The sequence below is a fragment of the Colletotrichum tamarilloi genome, assembly GCF_030869305.1.
Source record: "Colletotrichum tamarilloi strain Tom-12 chromosome Unknown Scaffold_4.1, whole genome shotgun sequence".
Taxonomy (NCBI): domain Eukaryota; kingdom Fungi; phylum Ascomycota; class Sordariomycetes; order Glomerellales; family Glomerellaceae; genus Colletotrichum; species Colletotrichum tamarilloi.
Genome location: NW_026849387.1, coordinates 18,603 through 37,691, shown reverse-complemented (window position 1 = coordinate 37,691; position 19,089 = coordinate 18,603). Strand labels below are relative to the sequence as shown.

Below are 19,089 nucleotides of genomic sequence, written 5' to 3'. Positions count from 1 at the left end.
CTGGGTTTGGAATGACATTGGATCCTGTGAGGATGCAACTCCAGGTGCACAGTTGACTAGAAGCTTTTACACCATGTCCCAACACTGTGTGTCCCTTGACAAGTGGGCCGTGCACAACACGTTTTTGTGGCCGGAGTATCTCGGTGAATTCTTCGCGGCACCTCGTCTCATCCAACAACCGCCGCGGCAGCATTGAGGAAGACCTTTTTTTACCAGAATATAACCAGCCATACCGTCTTCCAAGTACCTAACCAGTGAAGAAGGAACCGGCGATACTCCTACAAAATTTTGAAATTCAGAGGAAGCACTGCAGTCTACATCAGTTCAGCCACTGATACCTGGGGCCCCTTCGTTTGCCATTCCGACCTCGCCGTTGCCTCATCACTACTACCTCCAGGTGCTGTTATAACTACCGACATCATCATACCAGAATTTCTCCCTCAGGACATATGGTATTCGTTACGTATAGAAATCCGCAATCATGCCGCCCAGGCGTTTGCGTCTCGACTTCTCCGCCGCTGAGCTACACGCCTTGGGGATAACACCCGACATGGACCCTCGCACGTTAGTAGAAGTGCTCCAGAGACTCCACCAGAGACTACAAACCAGCGTCCAAGAGGCTTCAGTACAACCACGGGAAGAGCAAAAGAATCCCTGCGATAACTGCCTTGACCGCTATCACAAGACGAAACATTGCCCGTTACCCTGCGGCCACTGCGGCCAGGCATGGCACAACGTCGCCGCCTGCACTAGCTCCAAGCGCAATCGTTGCCGCTGCAGCCCCTTTCCCCAACGACACCTCGCCAAGCAATGCCCCAAAATGTGTACGCCGGGCGAATGTCCCACCTTTCATATGGGCGATGGGATCACAGCCATGATGTGCAAAGCCCGCTGCTGCATGTGTGGTATCCCGGACCATGCCGGTCGCGATTGTCACCTCAAGAAGTGCCGCTGCGGAGGGCAGCACTTGACAGTCGACCACATGCCTATGGATCGACAGTGCGTCGTGGTGAGCTGCCCGCGATGGTTCTGTGCCAAGCATTGCCAGGCCTGCGAGGCCGAGCTGGAGAAGCTCAACGATGAGGTATGCCAGAGCTGCGGCTCCAAGCAGGAGATTCGTCCATCTGTGCCGCGGTCCCACCAATGGGCGAGTCCTGATTTTGAATATGTGGATGCAGCGTTGGCATGGGGCAACAGCAAGTATGGCAAGGCTATATTTGGTAAAGATGTCGCATTTTGAAATCAGCATTAGGAGGAAATCCCGGGCGCCAAAGAAGCACAACGTGGCTTCCGATAGAGAGCCTCAAGTTGTCACGATCAGCATTCCAAGCACAGTTTATGACTTCGCTGCGCTTGGATAGTGGAGCTATACAACCTATTAGGCTACATATATCATCGAATAGACCCTTGGTATTACTAAACTCGAAGATCTCGAGCTGGAAACTACCTTTGCAAATCTAGACCCGAGGTAATGTTGGGGTCCTGTCAAGAATGCCGCATGTATGGTGGATGGTATCACGCGACGAAATCATCCTTTCAACTCCCCGCCAAAAAGCAGACCTGCCCAGATGTGTGTAAAGAACCTAGCAAAACGCCCTCCATGACCATTAAAGTACTCTCTTTCAGTCATCCTCCCAGCCGCATCCATCGTCATCCACCTCGACCTTGGTGCCAAGAGCCTCCCTGCCTTGGCGAATCATCTCCTTGAGCCTCTGGTTGAAATCATTAATCCTCGCATCGGTGTCATGTTCATCTTTGATTCGTCTGGCTGCCAACTTCTTGGCTTCCACGTCGAGCCGAGGGCTCGCGCGGATGGAGTCCACCCCGAAGTCCTTGAGTTTACCGCGAGGTGATGCTGCTGAGGCACTGCTATTGGAGCGGCGATGCGAGCGTATAGGTGGGCTCATTAAAGATTGTGCCGGTGACGGAATGGCACTCTGACGCCGGGCCGAGACGGTCGTCTTCGCGAACGGGTTCGGGCTCGAGCCGGCAGACTGCATTGGAAGTGGGATTCGGCTCGGCGAGGGCCCGGTCAAGGTCCTCGGCGGCTCCGGAGACCTCACACTAGCGAAGCTTGCTGGTTCCTGATATGACAGTGGTGCGGTGTCCGGAGCATTGTATTCGTGGCTAGCCGTAGATTGGCGGCGGTTGTGGATCGGGATCGAGCTGAGACGAGGCTTGGGAACACTAATCCTCCGGCCTGTGACTAGGGAAGGGCGCATGTTGCGGGATGCTGGTCGCATCGATGCCCTCGAAACTGGCCTATTGCCTGGCGCTGACTCGTCCACCACAACCCAGTTTCGCAACTCATCATGATTCCCAGCACTCGTCTGTCGGCGTTTTACGGCGGGTCGCGAAGGTGTGGCCTCGACCTCGACCCTAACCTCGGGTTCGGGGTTCAGGGCTTGGTCTGGCTCCCGGGCATACGATGTGAAGAGGGGCTGAGGGAAACCTCCGGGCGGCGTGGTATCTCCAACGGGGGTATCCAAGTTTTGGGGACTTTGCTGTTGTCTCCATTCGTATTTTTCGTTGAACTTCTCGGATGGTTCTAGCTGGGGCGCAGACAAAGCTGATGTAGCAGCTGAAGAGGGACGGATGCTCTGGCCATCAATGGTATAAGCCTTGCCACCCCCAGCAGAGAAGCCAATGAAGGCCCCAGCCTTGCAGAATTCCCAGACTTTGCCTACGACCCCACCAATAGTGTTGAACGCAAAGCGACTCCAGCCGCCGGCGACTGGATGGCTAGGCTGGACCAGTACAGTCGGCTGGCCTGGAATAGGCGATTCCATCTCTTCGTGTGGTCGTTTTGATCCCAAGGCTCTTCGATAATCGCCGTCTGAGTACATGCTCTCATCCAAGTTACCGTTGTCGTAAGGCGTGTTGACGCCGGCACCAGGTGTCTCGAGCTGGCCAGCCAGCGTGTATCGGGCTTCTCGGATCGGTAAAGGTGTCTCGTGTTTAGGGAGTTCGCTCGAGCTGTCTAGATTCATGTTGCCATCGTTCCATTCATTCAACGGAGTAGCTTCGCGGGAGGCATTGTTGCGCCGTTTCCTTTTTGCCTGAGCTGAAGGTGTATTTGCTTCGGCGTGGTAGCTATTTGCTCTGGCGAAACAGTAGGAAGAACCGGCGGAGGGGGAAGTGGGTGGTCGGAAGACGCCAGGGTGAACTCCGGCGGGTTGTGCGTCAAAGTAGGTACCGGGCATTCGGTACTGGGATGTGAAGGCCATGGTGCAGGTCGGTACAGGCGTCGGAGGCCAGGGCGACGGAACAAGGGATCTCGAAGGGCTCACGGGTGAGGCAGGGTAAGGAGTTGCGGGAACCACGGCAAGGGGTCGGGCGGAAGCGGTGACTGTTGTGGTGTTTGTGTGGTGATTCACAATGTCGCAAAGCCTAAACGAAAGCTCATGATCGATCCGGAAGCTAAATCCCAGGCCTGAGTCTCGGGTGTCGGGTGGTGTGCAGAAGACAAGTCGTGGTGCGCTGGCTCGATGGTTGTTCGTCGTGCAACAGGCCGTGCGATGGCTGGCAGCAGGCGAGCGCTGTCAAATGGGGGAAGGAAGCGCTCGAAGATGAAGCGAAGAAGGATTCCCGTGTTGACAATGCGCGCGTGCTTACTCGGCCTATGCGTTGATGTGTCGGCAGGCAGCTGTCGTCGGGTTGGAGAAGAGCGGCGCGGTCAAGTTGTTTTTTGGGGGGGTCCCTGGGGCGAAATAGGTTGGGTGACCTGGAAAGTAGCAAGGAACAGCTATGGGCAACCAACAAGCTCGGTCCTGGCGTTGGGGAGAGCTTCGAGTGCCGGCAACAGCCGTTGATGATGAGTGTCTTGATTGGATGTCGAGCGTGTGTCGGCTGGTTGGTCTAGACCCTGAGAAAAAGTGATGGCGCTCAGGGTGACGTCGAGTTTGTCATGCGCTTCTTTGGAAGAACGCAAGGGAAAGGAAGGTACTAAGGGAATACCTAGGTAGGTACCGAGAGTCTGGAGATGTGCTGTATAAGGTAGAAATGGTTCGCCTGTACTTAGGTACGGATACTCAGTATCGGAATGAAAACCAACGTCGATCGATGCAGATGGTAAAAAGAAAAGAAGACGCGATGAAGGGAAGGCACACCGACAGCACAATAATTGTACGGAGTATCGGCCTGAATGTATGCGTATCCGCCGCCAGTCCCTGAATCAAAAGTCGACACTAAAACTCAGACGAGGCGGAGAGGGATGGGAGGTTGGCAAGGAAGGATGTTGGGCAAGGGGGTTTATGGAGGTGCACCCGTTTTTTCTTTCTTAATACAGTGAGCCTAACAGTATAGCTGCATATCGTGTCATCTTGTTCCGTTCGCTTTGCCTTTCCGCACCACCCGGTGATGCACGTCTGTCAGTGTCAAGCTGACATTAAAATTAATATTTCTCAGGGTCTCGCGACGGCTCCTTCAAGGTTCCCTGCACTGTACCTTTCCCCCGGAAAATCCCAGGGGAGGGACAAAAAGCCAGCCTCTTTTTTTTTTTTTTTTGTTAAGCGAAAGGACTTGTAGCTGTCTCAAAGAAGGAAGGCGCCATCGGTTGCTGGGGTGGTTGATCATCTGGAGGTCCAAGCGCGTGGCTCAGCAAGAATGTAAACAGAGGGGCAGCACAACGGGGCGGTGACCCAGGGCCTGCCGTCGGTATCGGGAAGTACTCACACCCGGGAACCTCACGCGTGACGCGCATACTCCTTAATTCATATTGATAAAATCATCATCGTTGGCCTAGCTTTTCTCTAAGATCTAGGTATCATCTATCATATGCTACATGCAACACCATGTAATGCAAGCAACCTGTGTCAGGACCCGTAACTCGATTTTCCCTCCGCGATTTCAGAGTCTGACCTTCGCAACATAATGGCGTCTAGGTTCAGGGTGGCCAACACCGCTGGCAGGTTTCACAGTCCCACGTATCTGTACTCAAGTACGGAACCACTATGCATAGCGCTCATCAATCATCTATTCGGCGCGTGCATCATTTGCGCTCGTAGTAATCATCTTGCTGCTGTCGCCGGTCTTTCTGGACGCCGCCTTCGATACCATCCTCGCCGTGGACATGCTGCTGGGTGCCCCAGAAATGTTCGCGCTCCTTGAGCAGAGCGTCCGCCCATTCCTTGGTCTCGGGTAATGTGAACTTGGTCGCGACGTATGCGAATTCGCCCAAGTCAAGCTTGCCCTGGCCGCGCTTCTCATACTCCATCATCTGGAGAAGCAGCTCCATCTTGTCCAGATCGTGTACGTAGTGGCTGTTGAGGGTCTGGGAGTCCTCGTACTCTTGCCAGATCTCGCGAATCTCGGCACCTGGGATACCGCCGTAGACACTGCCAAGAAGGTTCTTGGTAATAAAGTCCATCGTCTCCGCCTCACGTCTGTTCTTCTCGGGCTTCGCCACGCCATCGACGGGTGTGATGTCTCCAACCAGAGACTCGGCCATGTCGTGTATCAGGCACATCTTCATGCATCGCGCGAGATCGAGACGGGGCGCAAGGGCAGGCGGGGCGAGCATTGATAAAAGGGACATGCGGTACATGTGGTCAGCGATAGATTCTCCTCTGTCAAGGCCCTTGCGTTAGCGAACATCGACATCTGTATACCTTGCGATGATTTGCAACGTGGGGTACCAACCTCGCGATGCCAAAACGGCGCCAACCCTCCCGCTTGGTTGTCTTGAGGCGCTCAATCAGATGGAAGTAAGGGAGCGGTGAGCCGGCGTCCGCAGGTCCTGCAGTGCCTGGAGAGATTTCAAGAGCCTTCTCGACGGTCCATGTTCCTTCAACTTTGGGGGTTTCGACGTGACCCAAATCTACGCAAAGGGTCAGCAAAGGATGGCAAGAGGACAGCCGCGTAGGCCCAGTGAACCTACTCTTGATGTCCACCTCGCCATTGGTGCTGGAGGCACTTTTGTTGCTGTGGGGAGCTGCGGAAGACATGATTGTGAAATCGCTCGGAGATGTGAAAGGAGCTCTATTGTATGTCTGTTCTCGTTTCGCGGAGGACGATTGCGACAGAATAGCTTTCTCGTGGAGCGGGGCAAAACACGCAGAGTGCAGGGAGAGAGTTGGTGGACGAAGCAAGGCAATTATCGCGGGGTCCGTTGCTGGCGCTAAAGTGACGGACTGAGCCCAATGCAAGATGACTGGTACTGGCGTGAAAGGACAAGAAGCGAAGAGAGACCGAAGGAACAGGTCTGACTGAGATCAGGAAATGGAATGCAAAAGTTGGGAAAGCGCAACGGAGGGAAACAGAAAAAAACAGATGGCTAAAGCGCAGAAAGGGGCCTCTCCGTTCCTGCCTGAGTTTGCTTGTCTTTCGTCTTCCAAGGAAGGGACATCCCAGCTTTGATGTCACCACCGTCACAGGCAGCTCGCTACCTACCTACCTTACCTTACTTGTAGGTACGACTGCAAGCAACCGGCCGCCGCCTGCCTTATCGGCTCTTTCGCACTCACAACCTGACAGACGGCTGGCGGCCCCGACCGAAATGGAAAGGAGCCAATCCGTCCACCTGCCCTTCCATGGAGCCCGGCCCCACCCACATTCTGCAACCATTCAGCGGCCCGCCATTTGCGATCCCTCCTTGACTGGCTTCCCATCTCAAGTTTCCAGAAAGACAAACATAAATGATGCACAACATCTTAAATATGCGCAAAACCACTGCTTCGGCATCATGCTTTACCCTGGTCGAATGCTAGCCATGCACTTCGTGTGGGCAACCGTCACTGTTATTCAAGCTGTACTGGATTACCTGTTTCTCCCAAGCTACTCAAACTACAAATTCACCTACAGATCATAGTCCGGAATATCAATCGTACTGTTTGCTTCCAATGCATCCTTGATTGCTTGGCAAACAATCAGTGCACCAAGACCTGCCTGCGGCGAGCAGCTAGCTGACTCTTTGCCATGGATTACACGACAGAAATGCGCAAGCTGCAGCTCAAACGGAACCCCATCTTCTACCGCCAGCTTCTCTCTCGCCATCTCCGAATGCCACGACTTATTCGTGCCCTTGTATGACCATATCGACAAGTCAGGTACGCTGAGTGATCCCTCGGAGCCAAATATCTGGTAAAAGTTCTGTCCCGTCTTGGGGATAAGAGGGTTCTCGCCTGTTCCCGCCTCAAAGTTGTAGGGTGATGGCACGTTGTCTGAGATAAGGAATGTCCCGACAACGCCTGATTTGAATCGAATCGTGAGCGCCGCACCTTCTTCGGCTTCATGACCTCTCTGCGAAGTCGTCTTTTCCGCATGGACTCTTGTAATCGGCCCGAAGAGATGATGAAGCAGGTCGATTTCGTGGATTGCATTGATCAAGACAACTCCTCCATCTTTTCCCTGCCTCCATTCGGTGGGAGCCTCGAAGTAATCGCCCGGCTTGTAGGTGGTCCAGAGTCCGTTAATGGCTATGATCTTGCCTAGAGCTCCCGAATCGAGTACCTTTTTTGTACTGATGATGTAGGGATTGAAACGTCGATGATGGCCCACGAGTGTCTTGACCTCAGTGGTTTGGAGATGACTCAGTAGCTCGGTGCCACTCGGGATATCAGAGCTGATGGGCTTTTCGACGAGCACATGGACGCCTCCCGAGGAAAGCTGTTTCGAAACGGCGACGTGCGTGTGGTTTGGGGTGCAAACGATTGCAGCTTGAGGCACATGTTCCGATTGCAAAAGGTCGCTGACTGATGTGAAGTGTGCTACATTCAACTCAGCTGCTAGTTGAGCCCCAGCGGGCGCGGGATCGACCACTGCAACAAGCTCTGCATCGGGGCTCTGAACGACTGTCCTAGCATGTCTCGGACCAATCAGACCGGTGCCGATAATGGCAAAAGAGATTATGCCTTGGTGGCTCGTCATGTTTGGACAGCTGGTGATTGGTAAGGACTTCGAATATCCTACTCGCAAGTATGAAATGCGCACGATGCGAAGTCAAGTGGGCAAGGACGGAAACTTGGGTAGTGCTTCGAGTCAGAATTCACTCAATGACCGGACGCAGGAGCCTTGCTCCACCCCAATTGTACGCTGAAATGGAGCAAACCTCAGTCTCTATATATCAGAGTCCGCGACATTGAATATCCGGCTTGACACAAGAGCGGAACTGCGTTTACCCTGCGTCGGATATAAGTCCAGCTGAATTTCCAACTCCTGGCATACGGCAAAGATATCATGCGTGTGCGCCGAGAATGATTTCAGGCGTGCGGGCGGGTGCTGGTACGATAATCAGCTGGGCCCCATCCCCCGCATAGCGGACCTAAGCGTGGGATGGCTGAACCCCGCATTCCCTGGCCCATCGCGGGGGAGGACTTATGACAAGGCCGAAATCGGTCGTGACTCGTGATGAAGACCCAATTACCTGCTTCGATTCATCTACCAAATGCTCTACCTGAATTCGTCACGACGGAAGTCGGCGGCTTCAATAACTTCGGACACCAACGCCGCATCCCCTTTTGGCCCCTCACATTTACCCAGCGCCGTTTTGGCAAGTTGTATTCACAAATGGCTGATTCCCGTGTTAGAGGGCAAGAATAGGTAGACATGATGGATGTTGTGGCTCTTTCCAGCTCAATATGTTAAGAATGAATAGTTTTAGTTTCAGGATGAAAATCTCACAAGACGTGATACTGCAAATAGGGAAGTTAAGACCAAAGCGACTACCGAGAAGAGTCTGGCAAGAATAGAAGGGAAGCATGTTCCAATCGCGGGCCGTGCAAATCTTACGAGTATCAAGACAAGCACCAGAGCCTTCAACGAGGTACCTTAAGCAGCATTTGAACCAACTGTGGGCGGAGAAGTTACTTAAGATGCGGGGTCAACGGGAAGCGCTCCAACGGGGAGAGATCACCCGGCCTGGGTCCTGTCATGAGATCAACACTAAAATCCCCATCAGTGCCCGTCATGACCGAATGCTTTGTGACTCGAGTGACATGGTAGTGCTGTCAATGATACACTTCCTCGGGCCTTGTACGCATCGCGCGTCCCAGGATGCGCCTATACTTTCTCTCTCCCAAAGTCCTCTGATCTTCTCGGACGGTTCGGCTCGATAACATCCGAAGTTGTTAGGCAAGGTTTAGATTTGCTGGCTTCTCAGTTCCAGCTCGTGGACGACATATAAAGGAACAAAGTTTAGGCCGACGCCTTCGAATGACATTGCCAAGCTTGCCAGGCTTACTCTGCTATCGAGAGTAAATTAGACTGTACATACAATTGGAGTCCCCCTCGCTAGTGCTCACAGTACTTCAATACTACCCCATCCCTCCATTTACCTCGTCTCGGAGGAACCAAACCAGAAAAGTAGTGTACCCCAGGGCGAGGGATGACGCACCCAACTGAAAGCACCAACCAATGTGAGGGGGAATTGTGGATCTTTGGGAGGCTCGCGCCTTGTTTACAACACAATGGACAAGGGGTTCACTCTTCCGATGGGATGAAGGATTGCCGTAACCTGTTGCTCGGGCTTTTAAGATGCACTCGTCGCATGTCGCATTCGAAAGAGGGGCGAGCAGAGCGCCGAGGGAGAGCGGTATAAGAGGATGGCTATAATCTCCTGGAAACATGCCCATCTTCTCAGTCGATTGTTGTCCGAAGATTCCACTGGCTCAAAGCTCCGAACCCTCTTCTCGATATGCGGCGCATTGCTGCTCTACTTGTGGCATCGCTGCTACCACTTGCCGTCATCGCCGACTCAGACAAGGGAGATGACCAAAGCCCCAAGTTCTACAACTCAGCTCGGCATGCAGCCGCGGACCCTCACGTCTTTTACGACTCTGAAAAGGGCCAGTACTATGCGTATTCCACCGAGGGGGCTGATGAAGGATACCACTTTGCGATTTACATTAGCCCTGACCTTTCGACATGGAGCAAACATCCTGGAGGCGCCTTAAAAGCTTGTTACGATGATCAGATGAAACAGATTGATGGTGGTCAAGCTTGCTGGGCCCGAGATTGGTACTGGGCCCCTGAAACCTACTACAATGAGAAAACCGGATGGTACTTTTTCATTTTCGCTGGTCGTTTACGGGAAGACCTTGCCAAAGACCATTTTCGATATTCCAAGTTCGAAGAGCCTTCCAAGCTAGGAATCGCCGTCTCCCGCTCGCCTACAGGGCCTTTCAACGAGATTCGATCAGAGCCAATCGGCTACTACCCCTATGATCCGGATTATCACGACATTAACCTGGTCATGGATGATCAGCAAATGCTGCCGCCAGAAAGTCTGGCCAAAGGTGAAGCTGCGCCAAAGGGCACATACATACCTACCATAGATCCCAACATTTTCTTCGATAATGACGGCCGGATTTACTTGTACACCTCACGCAATGCCTACCGAAATTGGAATTGGGACAGTACTCTGGGCAAATATATCGAAGAATCCAACATCATTGTGGTTGAGCTGGACCGGAAATGGTGGGATGACCCGTTTGCACGAACCATGCCCGAGATTGCGTCTTCTCAAATTAACCTAAACGCGAACAATGCTCCCGAATTGCCGTCGAACATCACCTCCTACAACGGCACTGGCGAGATTGGAGATCCTCCCCGCAAAGACGGTTGGAAGACAGTTATCTCCTACGGCGCTGATCCACAAGATTGGGAGAATTACCACGTGGATGATTATGTCAAGTTCAATGGCACGAAGAAGAACCGCCGCTGGTCGGAAGGTAGCACGGTTATCACACGAAACGGCAGTGACGACAAGTCGGTTTATATGCTGACGTATAGTGCGAACAACTACGAAGCTTCCAATTACGGTGTTGGGTTTGCAACGGCAGAATCACCGCTAGGGCCGTTCAAGAAATCGTCTAAGAACCCTGTTCTTTCCCAAAAACCCGACGGAGAGTTCCCTATCTACTCAACTGGCCACGGAAGTATCGTGGCATCACCTCCTCCAGACATCAGAATCAAATTTGGCGCGCAAGATGTCACCAGGAAAAGTTTGGATGGTACAGAGCTTTTCTATGTGCATCATGCACGTAATGACACAACGAGGGACCGCTCTATCTTCACCACACGCATGAGCCTCAATGATTCGGCAATCTTCATTGGCTCTGACGATGCAATTAGCATGAGTCTAACACCGCTTGACCAAGCCCTCCCCAAAGACACATACCCGATCAGCTTCCAAGTTAGTTGCTCCAGAGACCGAAGCCCCGGTGCCCGGTTTGACGTTCGCGTCATGTCAAAATCTGGGGCCTCATTTGATCTTATGGAGGGAACAAACAGAGTAGTTTCTCTTCCTGGTGCCATTCAGGCAACCTCCATTGAACCCTCAAGACAGCGAGATGGTGGGTACGTTCTAAACTTCAACACCACGTCAGGGAGGGAGCTGGCATATCAACGACTGAGTGTCGACGGTAACTGGGCGACAGTTGAAAGCAAGGAGATCAGATGCAAAACAACGCAGCGGCGTTTTCTGAAGCAGTCGTGAAAAGCAACATCATGCATGAATCGAAAGATGAAGAACGCAAAGCAGCATTCATCAAGAAGGAGGCCTGAGGCCCCCGTAACTTCGAGGTAGTATTTGATTGTCAAATTTCGAAGCACCTTACAGCTGTCCAAAAATGGCGAAGGCAATAAGAGAGATTATTGGCATAATTTTCCAAAGATAATGACGAATGATTTGCTTTTGCTCTTCGCCCTTGAAACATGTAAAACCTCATACAATCTCAATGATTAAGACATATCTAATAAGGTACCTGATATTGTGAGTGACGTCTCTAGGTGCGGGTCGAAATCCATACTCCCGATGTGTACTGGGGGAGGAACTCCTTGCTGAAACGGTTTGTCCCGAATTTGTATAAACAGAGTAACTATAGGATTCAAGATAAATACTCTCAGTCATTTGATGTAGTGCGATATCGGGAAGAACGGGCGGGAGCAGTGTCCGGTGTCTCGTCAATCGTCATAACCCAAGCGAGGGCTCATGATGGATCTGTGATTTGAAGAAATCGCGTGAGATTTCTCTCAACAAACAATCTGAGATCGTCAGACAGACTTGTTCCTTTTTTTACCAATCTTTCGGCACAGCATCAATGTACAGGCTGACAGGCCCCTGGCTGGTGCAGACCGTAGAGCCCAAAGGACCCGCGTGGCAGTACGTGGGGACATCTCTGTAGCCAGAGGCGCCGCTTCTGAACTCCAAGTCAGTGGATGATATAGAAGAAGATGAAATGAACCAGGGAAACTTACGCAACACCCCAGCGATGATAAATGCGAACACCCCAGGTGTCATAGACCCCCTTTACAAGGGCAAAGCTGTATTTGCTACTGCCGCAAGCATGTTTTTCTCCAAGAAGAACCTCCCCGGTAAGCCCGCAATAGAGATTATCGGCATCATGAGCGGTGATGTGAAGGCCGACGCTGTCTACCGCTCCATCGGGCTGGTGTCGGGTAGAGAAGTCGAGGATCAAGACATCCTCCACCGGAGGGAAACCAGCCTGGGGAGCCGGGGTAGCCACAGCGACTGACGCGAGAGCGATGAGCGTAAGAGTTGCGAAGCGCATTGTGTCCTAGCTCCGTGTTAGTAGTTTTCGCGCTAAGTAATGTCGTTTGAACTAGGATTACACCTACAGAGCTTCGAATAAATTGTGGGAAGTTGCGGAAGTAGTGAATGACAATGGTGTGATGTTCAGGATGAGTTGAGTGACGGGGAAATCAAGTCATTAAATATTCCCTCCGAACACTTCATCAGCCTAGTCGTGGATGATTATGCTCTTAAAAGGGAGACATCACAAGGGTAGAGACCCTCAACTGCAGTGACCGAATCTGCGATCAAAGACATGCAATTGCGGGCCTCGTTTTACGAGATGTTACATTCCGAGCCTCCTCGTAGTCACAAGCACGCATCACAAGACCAGTGATAGTGAATCTGCACACCAAGGGAGAACGCAGGAAGCGGACTTCCATTGTGATGTGCCGCCTCGTATTGGGGCTTCCGCCACACTTCACAAATCTGTTAATAGTATGGGCACTCCGGAACACCCGAAATATTCAGGATCCTATGTGAGACGAGCCAAACAGAAGACGCGTGAAGGCTTGTCATAGCTAAGCGACGCTGACGACCCGTAGCTACAATTTCAGATCTCAAACCCCAAGGTACTAGACTCCAAGTCTCTCTAGCTGTTACGGTGTTTTACGCAACCACGCCATGTCGTATTTGTAAACATCAGGTCACAAAAGAAAGTAGTCAAAACAAAATTTCAAGCTTCCACATCTCCATGAGATGGATTATCGAAGATCGGGTAACGAAGCATTGCGAATACGAGCCCTATCCCCGGTTCTGGACTTACCTAGTCTGGTTGCATCAACTGGGCCACAAACTGCTGTTGCTTACTCAGGACCACCTCAACGAAATGCAGCTTCGATAAATCTGGCAAGGCAGAGCCACACTAACTGCAAAATGAGCATATACACGCTACGTAACATCGTTGGTGATGACTAGGAATGCTTCAAATCGAGGATCTTGCAGGTAAGACAAATAAGTCATCGTACACGACTGCTTGGCTTGCGACAATCACTGGATGATGTAACCGAGCGAATCCTTTCAGATCATGCCACGCTTAGCTCACGCCTATCAATCATGCAAATACACGAAACATTTCAGGCCATTGCATTCATCGTGTACTTATCTCTAAGGCTGGTTCAATTAACATGATAGTTCCTAATTAGGGAACACATCCGAATTTATGGCCCTAGCCAAAGAGAAAAGCTGGGTTTTCAGTCTCCAATTTTGAGTATATATTTCCGAGAGTAGTTATACTTTTGATGCGTCAAGTAAAATAAGCAGCTAGCTTCAGATTTGAAGCCCGGCAATACTCTTAGAGAACTGGACCATACTTGGAGAGCGTTAATTCCGATAAAGCTTGAACGAAACCTATCTCTGTGATTCTTCACCAATATCTTTCCGGAGTTGCTCCCTCATTCCTCATTCGCAAATGAAATGGCCTAGGACGCTAGTCTGCGAATAGGATTGAATTGTCTCTGGTTGTAGCGAGATACCATCATCATTATATAGACCTGATCAAGTTGCTGTTCTGATCTCGGAGCAATGCGTATTGTTCACGACCTTTAATTGCACATGGAGATGCTTTTGCTGCTTATGGCAGCAACCCACTGTGGATGTTGCTGTTGTGAACGTGCGGAGGGCGAATGGGGGCGTAGCTTATCGGACAGGCACAACACAGACTTGAACATAGCCCTCACGGGAAGGGACTAAAGTCGCACATGGCACACAACATCGAGATTGGGGGAAGATGAATCCCATGTCGGGCACACTTGCCGCTTTTTACGCCTTATCGGACCTGGCTGGCCTGCGGGGCCCGGGTTCTCCTGCCCACCTAGCTGGGTCTGCTCCGGCCCACTTTACTGAGGTATCCCAAAGGGATTGAAAGTGAACGACCACAACGCTGTTTCCGACAATTAAGGTAGTCCAACATCGGCTTCTCTTGCGCTTGTTGATTCACGCCCAAAACTGATAGGCGAATTCCGGCTGCAATCTAACAAGATCGCAAAGCTGTTTCGTAGGATATTTGCCCATATTTCACCTAAAGTATGGGTGAATTCAGATACTGACCTGCGACTCTGGCATAGCCCCTTGTGTGGGCATTCGACTCGGCTTTACTTAACGAAATAGAAAACATGGCTATGAAGATCCAGATATCACCTCGATAATGTGTACAGAGAAACAGTATATAATAGCTCGACGTTCCCAGTCGAACTTATTTCCTTTCACCTCATCCAAATCGGTCAGACTAGATCAGCCTCCAAGCCAGCCCGAACTTCTCAATACTGGCGTGTATCCCAAGCCTAGCTTATACTATCAATCATGGACGACAAAGGTGCTACACTCGACATGTCTCTGTTCTTTGGAACAGAGGAGCAGAAACGACAGTTTTGCAACGAGCTACTTCGGTTGCTCAAGTCGCGAGGCGGCGTCAAGATTCAAAATCACGGTATACCAGCAGAGGACATACACAAACTATTTGATATGGTAGGCTCAAAGTAATATGGAGTAGATGACATGAAGGCTGACCGTCACAATAGAGTCGAAAATTCTTTGCTTTGCCCCATGAGGAAAAGATGAAAGCCAAGCACCCGCCTCAAGCCAATCCGAACAGAGGATATAGCTTTGTTGGGCAAGAGAATGTTGCAAATATCAGTGGCTACGAGAAGGGCTTAGGGCCAGGCAAGACTCGCGATATAAAGGTAATCCATACTGCCAGGCAGGAGACGCCATATGCTCAATTGACTAACAAAGTTGCTAAGGAGACTCTGGACATGGGCAGTTCGCACGACGATCTTGTAGACAATCTTTGGGTACCTGAAGAGAGCCTTCCTGGATTCCGGAAGTTCATGGAATACTTCTATGAGAAGGCGTACAAAACCGAATTGCACCTTCTGTCCGCTCTTGCGATTGCTCTCGGTGTTTCGGAAGACTACCTCAGGGCACTTCATAATCGTGCGGAGAACGAGTTTCGTCTTCTTCATTATCCGGCGATTCCCGCCATGGAGCTTGCGGACGGTACAGCGACGCGCATTGCCGAGCACACCGACTTTGGAACGATCACCATGCTGTTTCAAGACTCCGTGGGAGGTCTTCAAGTGGAGGACCAGAACGAACCTGGCGTATTCCGGAGCGTGGAATCCTTGGCACCCACCGACATCATCCTCAACATTGGCGACTCTCTTCAACGCCTGACTAATGACACATTCCGTGCTGCTTGCCATCGTGTCACGTATCCACCGGCAATTAAAGCTGGCGACAATATTGAGATCCCCGAACGATACTCCATTGCGTATTTCGTCAAGCCGAATCGCCTTGCATCCCTGCTTCCCATCAAGGAGTTTGTCACCGAAGCTACCCCATGCCATTATGATGATGTTACTTCATGGGAGTGGAACAACAGGAGAATTGCGAAGCTATTTGGCTAGCTCATATCGCAGCGATGGTTGTTTGGACGATTATAGGCTCTGCTTGGGAAACAGAGCAAAGCTGCCGAGATCTCAAGGATGCGGCCCTCTCGGGTGTGTGGAGCTGGTTTAACCCAATCCAGCGATAGCTTCGGGGTCACTTTCCACTTTAGCCTGGACCCTACGGGAGAGTTACAAGCAATCTGGCCTATGTCCTCTTGTTCCATGTAACTACTGTATAATCAAGATTGTCAAAATCTCACAGGTAAAGTAGCTGAACGTTAGTCCCGATTTTGTACGAAATGAGAAAATGATCACAATGGTCCACGATCGTCTCTCGCATTTCATCGATAAATCTTATTATCTTGACCAGCAGTGCAATTGCGATTGGGGCAGCAACTAACGAAAAGCATCGTACTTGTTGCCAGTCGCTCTCGCGGAAGCTTGCTGATATTACGCATGTTACGGACCTATTAGCCGGTGACATAAGGTATAAAATAGATAACCCAATGCCCCGGAATCCATGCTGCCTGTGTGTGCCCTATAAACGCCGGAGGATATCGACAAATTAACATTTCCTTATTGCCGTTCCAACCTTTGCTATTTGCTTTCCAACGAACAGCCGCTCGCGGTCCGTCCTTGAGAGGTCGACGGCATTGCCTGGTTCGTATAGTACCTATTGGTTGCATCATGCACACGTCAAGGTCCAGGAGCACACACTCTTTTGAAGGATGCAAGACATGCAGGAAACGTCACCTGAAATGCGACCAGGCCACACCAAGGTGTAAACGATGTTGCATCTCAGGCTTGAAGTGCGATTTTAAAGCGGTCCTCCGCTGGGTTCTAGTAAACGGTCCAGATGACTTAAGCACGGCGGTTCATCCTGCAAACGAAGATACACAGTATTCTCGGCGTCACCTATATTCTGGTGAGTCTGAGGGCCTCTATGACCTCAACATGAATATTTTGAAGCTGACTAGGAAGGAGAACAGATGATTTGAGAAAGATGATGAGTACTTCTCTCGTTGCGAGCTTGCCTTCTACAGTCAACGAAGCCATTTCCAAAATCGAGAACGAGTCCAAATCAGTGGAATCTAGGGAGGAAATGGAAATTGCCATTGGTCCTTTCAATGTGTTTCACGGAGTATATCAAGTTCCAGACGGAGCGTCCGAAGTCGGTTTAGGTGCGAAGACAAGTATCCCAGTGGTGGAGGAACGCGCTGTCAACAAATGCGACAACCTGTCTTTTCCGGAAGGCACCGTCTCACCATCGAACCTAGGCAAGTCTATGCAAGCCACTGATTTCGCAACGGCCGATGTCGCCGGAAGCTGCGGTCTCATTCTGAATGATCTCACCGTGTCTGACGCTCTTGACGAGCTTCTCTCGAGCTCTCTAGAAGTCCTTCAATGGGGGGACTTGTTCACCCGGAATGCCGAAGTGAACCATTCTCCCCTTCCGGGCTACTCCATTGACGAAGTTTCATGTTCCAACCATGGACCACACACTATCCTAGACGATTGGACAATTGGTGAAACGATCAACCAGCAGATGACGGAAACTCGAGGGTTCAGCAGGGTACGGCCTAGTGTCTTTCCAGAGCTGAACGATGATCTAGTTGCGGATGCTCCGATACTTTTGAAACACTTTTACGATGAAGTCATAAACCAAATGGGCTCGCTACCGATCAACGAGAAGTCTGCATGGAGGATTTTGAATTTTCCTTCTGCCATCGTCACACTCAGCCAGCTTACTATTCTTAAACTACCCAGTCACGGTATTCGACACGCCAACTTGTCGAACCTTTACGCCCTCATCGCGGTATCCGCATTCCATCTTTCACTCAATTCAAAGAGCTTCCCAAAGATGGAGAAACCCGAAGGGTACTGGAAACGTCTATCTGAGAGGACATACGATTGTGCCAAGTTCCACCTGAAGCTCAGCTTGGAGGAGGAGTCTGCCGCCCCAAAGAAAGCCAAGTACAAAGAACAACTGATGGCCGCCGCAGCTATTCTTGCAACCGCCGTAAGTGTTCTCTATTGATTCGATCTTCTGCTAACTCCGATTAGTTATTATCTGGTAACGAACAAGATACATGTCGATATCTTGTAGAAATGGAGAGGCTAATCCGTACTCGCGGGTTGCGAAAGTCAAAGCTATCACGTCGAGCACGACTGTTACACAACATTTACGCCTGGATGAGGATAGTCTCGGAAAGCACTAAAACTTTCCACGATGAAGCACCAGTACTCGATCCAATTGGCATCAACGATGGTTGGGTCACCGCCCAAGACCATGTTCCTGCGCACGATCAGTCTCAAGCTGGAATAGCGTCGTTCAGGCCAGCTATTTCAAGCGCAGAGCAACTGAGAAAGGTTTACCCAGAAATTACCCTGGATAACTTCCTCCACTTGGAACCACTCCAGCTTCATCCCGACACCACTTCCCACAATATCATCAACGATGACATGACAGATACCAACAAAGACATACATCTAGCAACTTCGATACAGGATCAGGAAGACATGTATATGCAGATATACGGAGTGCCCGAAACCTGGCTGAGACTTGTGTCCCAGATTACACGACTAGCTAATGTTATGGACCATCTTGCGCCAAATGAAAGCCAACTTGACGCCATCAAGATGGCAGCACTACAACCAAAGGCGTCCTATCTAGAAGAAGCTGTGTGTGCCTTCAAATCAAGATACCACGGACAGTACGAGCAAGATTTGAATACCGAGAAGCCTCATGTACATATGGTGCGGGCATTATGCCCGGCCTTAACGATTTTTTTCTATCGCAGGATCCGGAACATCAATCCCATGCTGCTTCAAGAAAGTGTCGATGAGGTGATGGAGGCGTTGGAAGGATTTGATGATGCTTTGAGTCGAAATGAGTTGCTCGGGCCAGGCACAGCTTGGCCAGCTTTCATTGCTGGTGCAGAAGCGACGAAACCAGAGAGGAGGGCGCAGTTCAGCTCTTGGCTAAACAGAGCCTACACTAAGTCAGGATGGAAAGGCTATTGTGTGTCGAGTGAAGTTTTGTGTGAGGTTTGGAGGCACCAGGATGCGGGTGCAAACACGTTACGGAGCTCGACGTGGGTAGACGTTTGCAGGGTGAACCGTCGCTGGCCGCTATTATGTTGAGCCAACGTGATCAACCGGCGACTATGG

At 51.0% G+C, this 19,089-nt stretch overlaps 10 protein-coding genes across 10 annotated transcripts; 5 read left to right on the top strand and 5 right to left on the bottom strand.

Moving 5' to 3' along the window:
- Positions 1-481: 481 nt before the first annotated feature.
- On the top strand, positions 482-1,240 carry CTAM01_01652 (uncharacterized protein; the record flags this gene model as incomplete). The annotated part of the gene is made up of 1 exon (XM_060517694.1): positions 482-1,240. The coding sequence occupies one exon, from the start codon at positions 482-484 to the stop codon at positions 1,238-1,240; it is 759 nt and encodes a 252-aa protein (XP_060387228.1).
- Positions 1,241-1,622: 382 nt separating this feature from the next.
- Positions 1,623-3,227, bottom strand: CTAM01_01651 (uncharacterized protein; the record flags this gene model as incomplete). The annotated part of the gene is made up of 1 exon (XM_060517693.1): positions 1,623-3,227. The coding sequence occupies one exon, from the start codon at positions 3,225-3,227 to the stop codon at positions 1,623-1,625; it is 1,605 nt and encodes a 534-aa protein (XP_060387227.1).
- Positions 3,228-4,507: 1,280 nt separating this feature from the next.
- Positions 4,508-4,702, bottom strand: CTAM01_01650 (uncharacterized protein; the record flags this gene model as incomplete). The annotated part of the gene is made up of 1 exon (XM_060517692.1): positions 4,508-4,702. The coding sequence occupies one exon, from the start codon at positions 4,700-4,702 to the stop codon at positions 4,508-4,510; it is 195 nt and encodes a 64-aa protein (XP_060387226.1).
- A 288-nt stretch (positions 4,703-4,990) lies between these two features.
- Positions 4,991-6,206, bottom strand: CTAM01_01649 (HD domain-containing protein; the record flags this gene model as incomplete). The annotated part of the gene is made up of 3 exons (XM_060517691.1): positions 4,991-5,567; positions 5,641-5,818; positions 5,879-6,206. Coding segments are annotated over 3 exons (1,083 nt in total), but the record flags the coding sequence as incomplete, so codon positions are not given.
- Positions 6,207-6,795: 589 nt separating this feature from the next.
- Positions 6,796-7,866, bottom strand: CTAM01_01648 (uncharacterized protein; the record flags this gene model as incomplete). Its single annotated transcript, XM_060517690.1, has 1 exon — positions 6,796-7,866. The coding sequence occupies one exon, from the start codon at positions 7,864-7,866 to the stop codon at positions 6,796-6,798; it is 1,071 nt and encodes a 356-aa protein (XP_060387224.1).
- Positions 7,867-9,631: 1,765 nt separating this feature from the next.
- Positions 9,632-11,434, top strand: CTAM01_01647 (beta-xylosidase; the record flags this gene model as incomplete). The annotated part of the gene is made up of 1 exon (XM_060517689.1): positions 9,632-11,434. One exon carries the CDS (start codon positions 9,632-9,634, stop codon positions 11,432-11,434), a length of 1,803 nt encoding a protein of 600 aa, XP_060387223.1.
- Positions 11,435-12,013: 579 nt separating this feature from the next.
- CTAM01_01645 (uncharacterized protein) lies at positions 12,014-12,509 on the bottom strand (the record flags this gene model as incomplete). Its single annotated transcript, XM_060517687.1, has 2 exons — positions 12,014-12,137; positions 12,196-12,509. 2 exons carry the CDS (start codon positions 12,507-12,509, stop codon positions 12,014-12,016), a joined length of 438 nt encoding a protein of 145 aa, XP_060387221.1.
- On the top strand, positions 12,210-12,473 carry CTAM01_01646 (uncharacterized protein; the record flags this gene model as incomplete). Its single annotated transcript, XM_060517688.1, has 1 exon — positions 12,210-12,473. One exon carries the CDS (start codon positions 12,210-12,212, stop codon positions 12,471-12,473), a length of 264 nt encoding a protein of 87 aa, XP_060387222.1.
- Positions 12,510-14,830: 2,321 nt separating the features above from the next.
- On the top strand, positions 14,831-15,936 carry CTAM01_01644 (uncharacterized protein; the record flags this gene model as incomplete). The annotated part of the gene is made up of 2 exons (XM_060517686.1): positions 14,831-14,995; positions 15,049-15,936. The coding sequence occupies 2 exons, from the start codon at positions 14,831-14,833 to the stop codon at positions 15,934-15,936; spliced, it is 1,053 nt and encodes a 350-aa protein (XP_060387220.1).
- Positions 15,937-16,921: 985 nt separating this feature from the next.
- CTAM01_01643 (uncharacterized protein) lies at positions 16,922-17,956 on the top strand (the record flags this gene model as incomplete). Its single annotated transcript, XM_060517685.1, has 1 exon — positions 16,922-17,956. The coding sequence occupies one exon, from the start codon at positions 16,922-16,924 to the stop codon at positions 17,954-17,956; it is 1,035 nt and encodes a 344-aa protein (XP_060387219.1).
- Between the last annotated feature and the right edge of the window lie 1,133 nt (positions 17,957-19,089).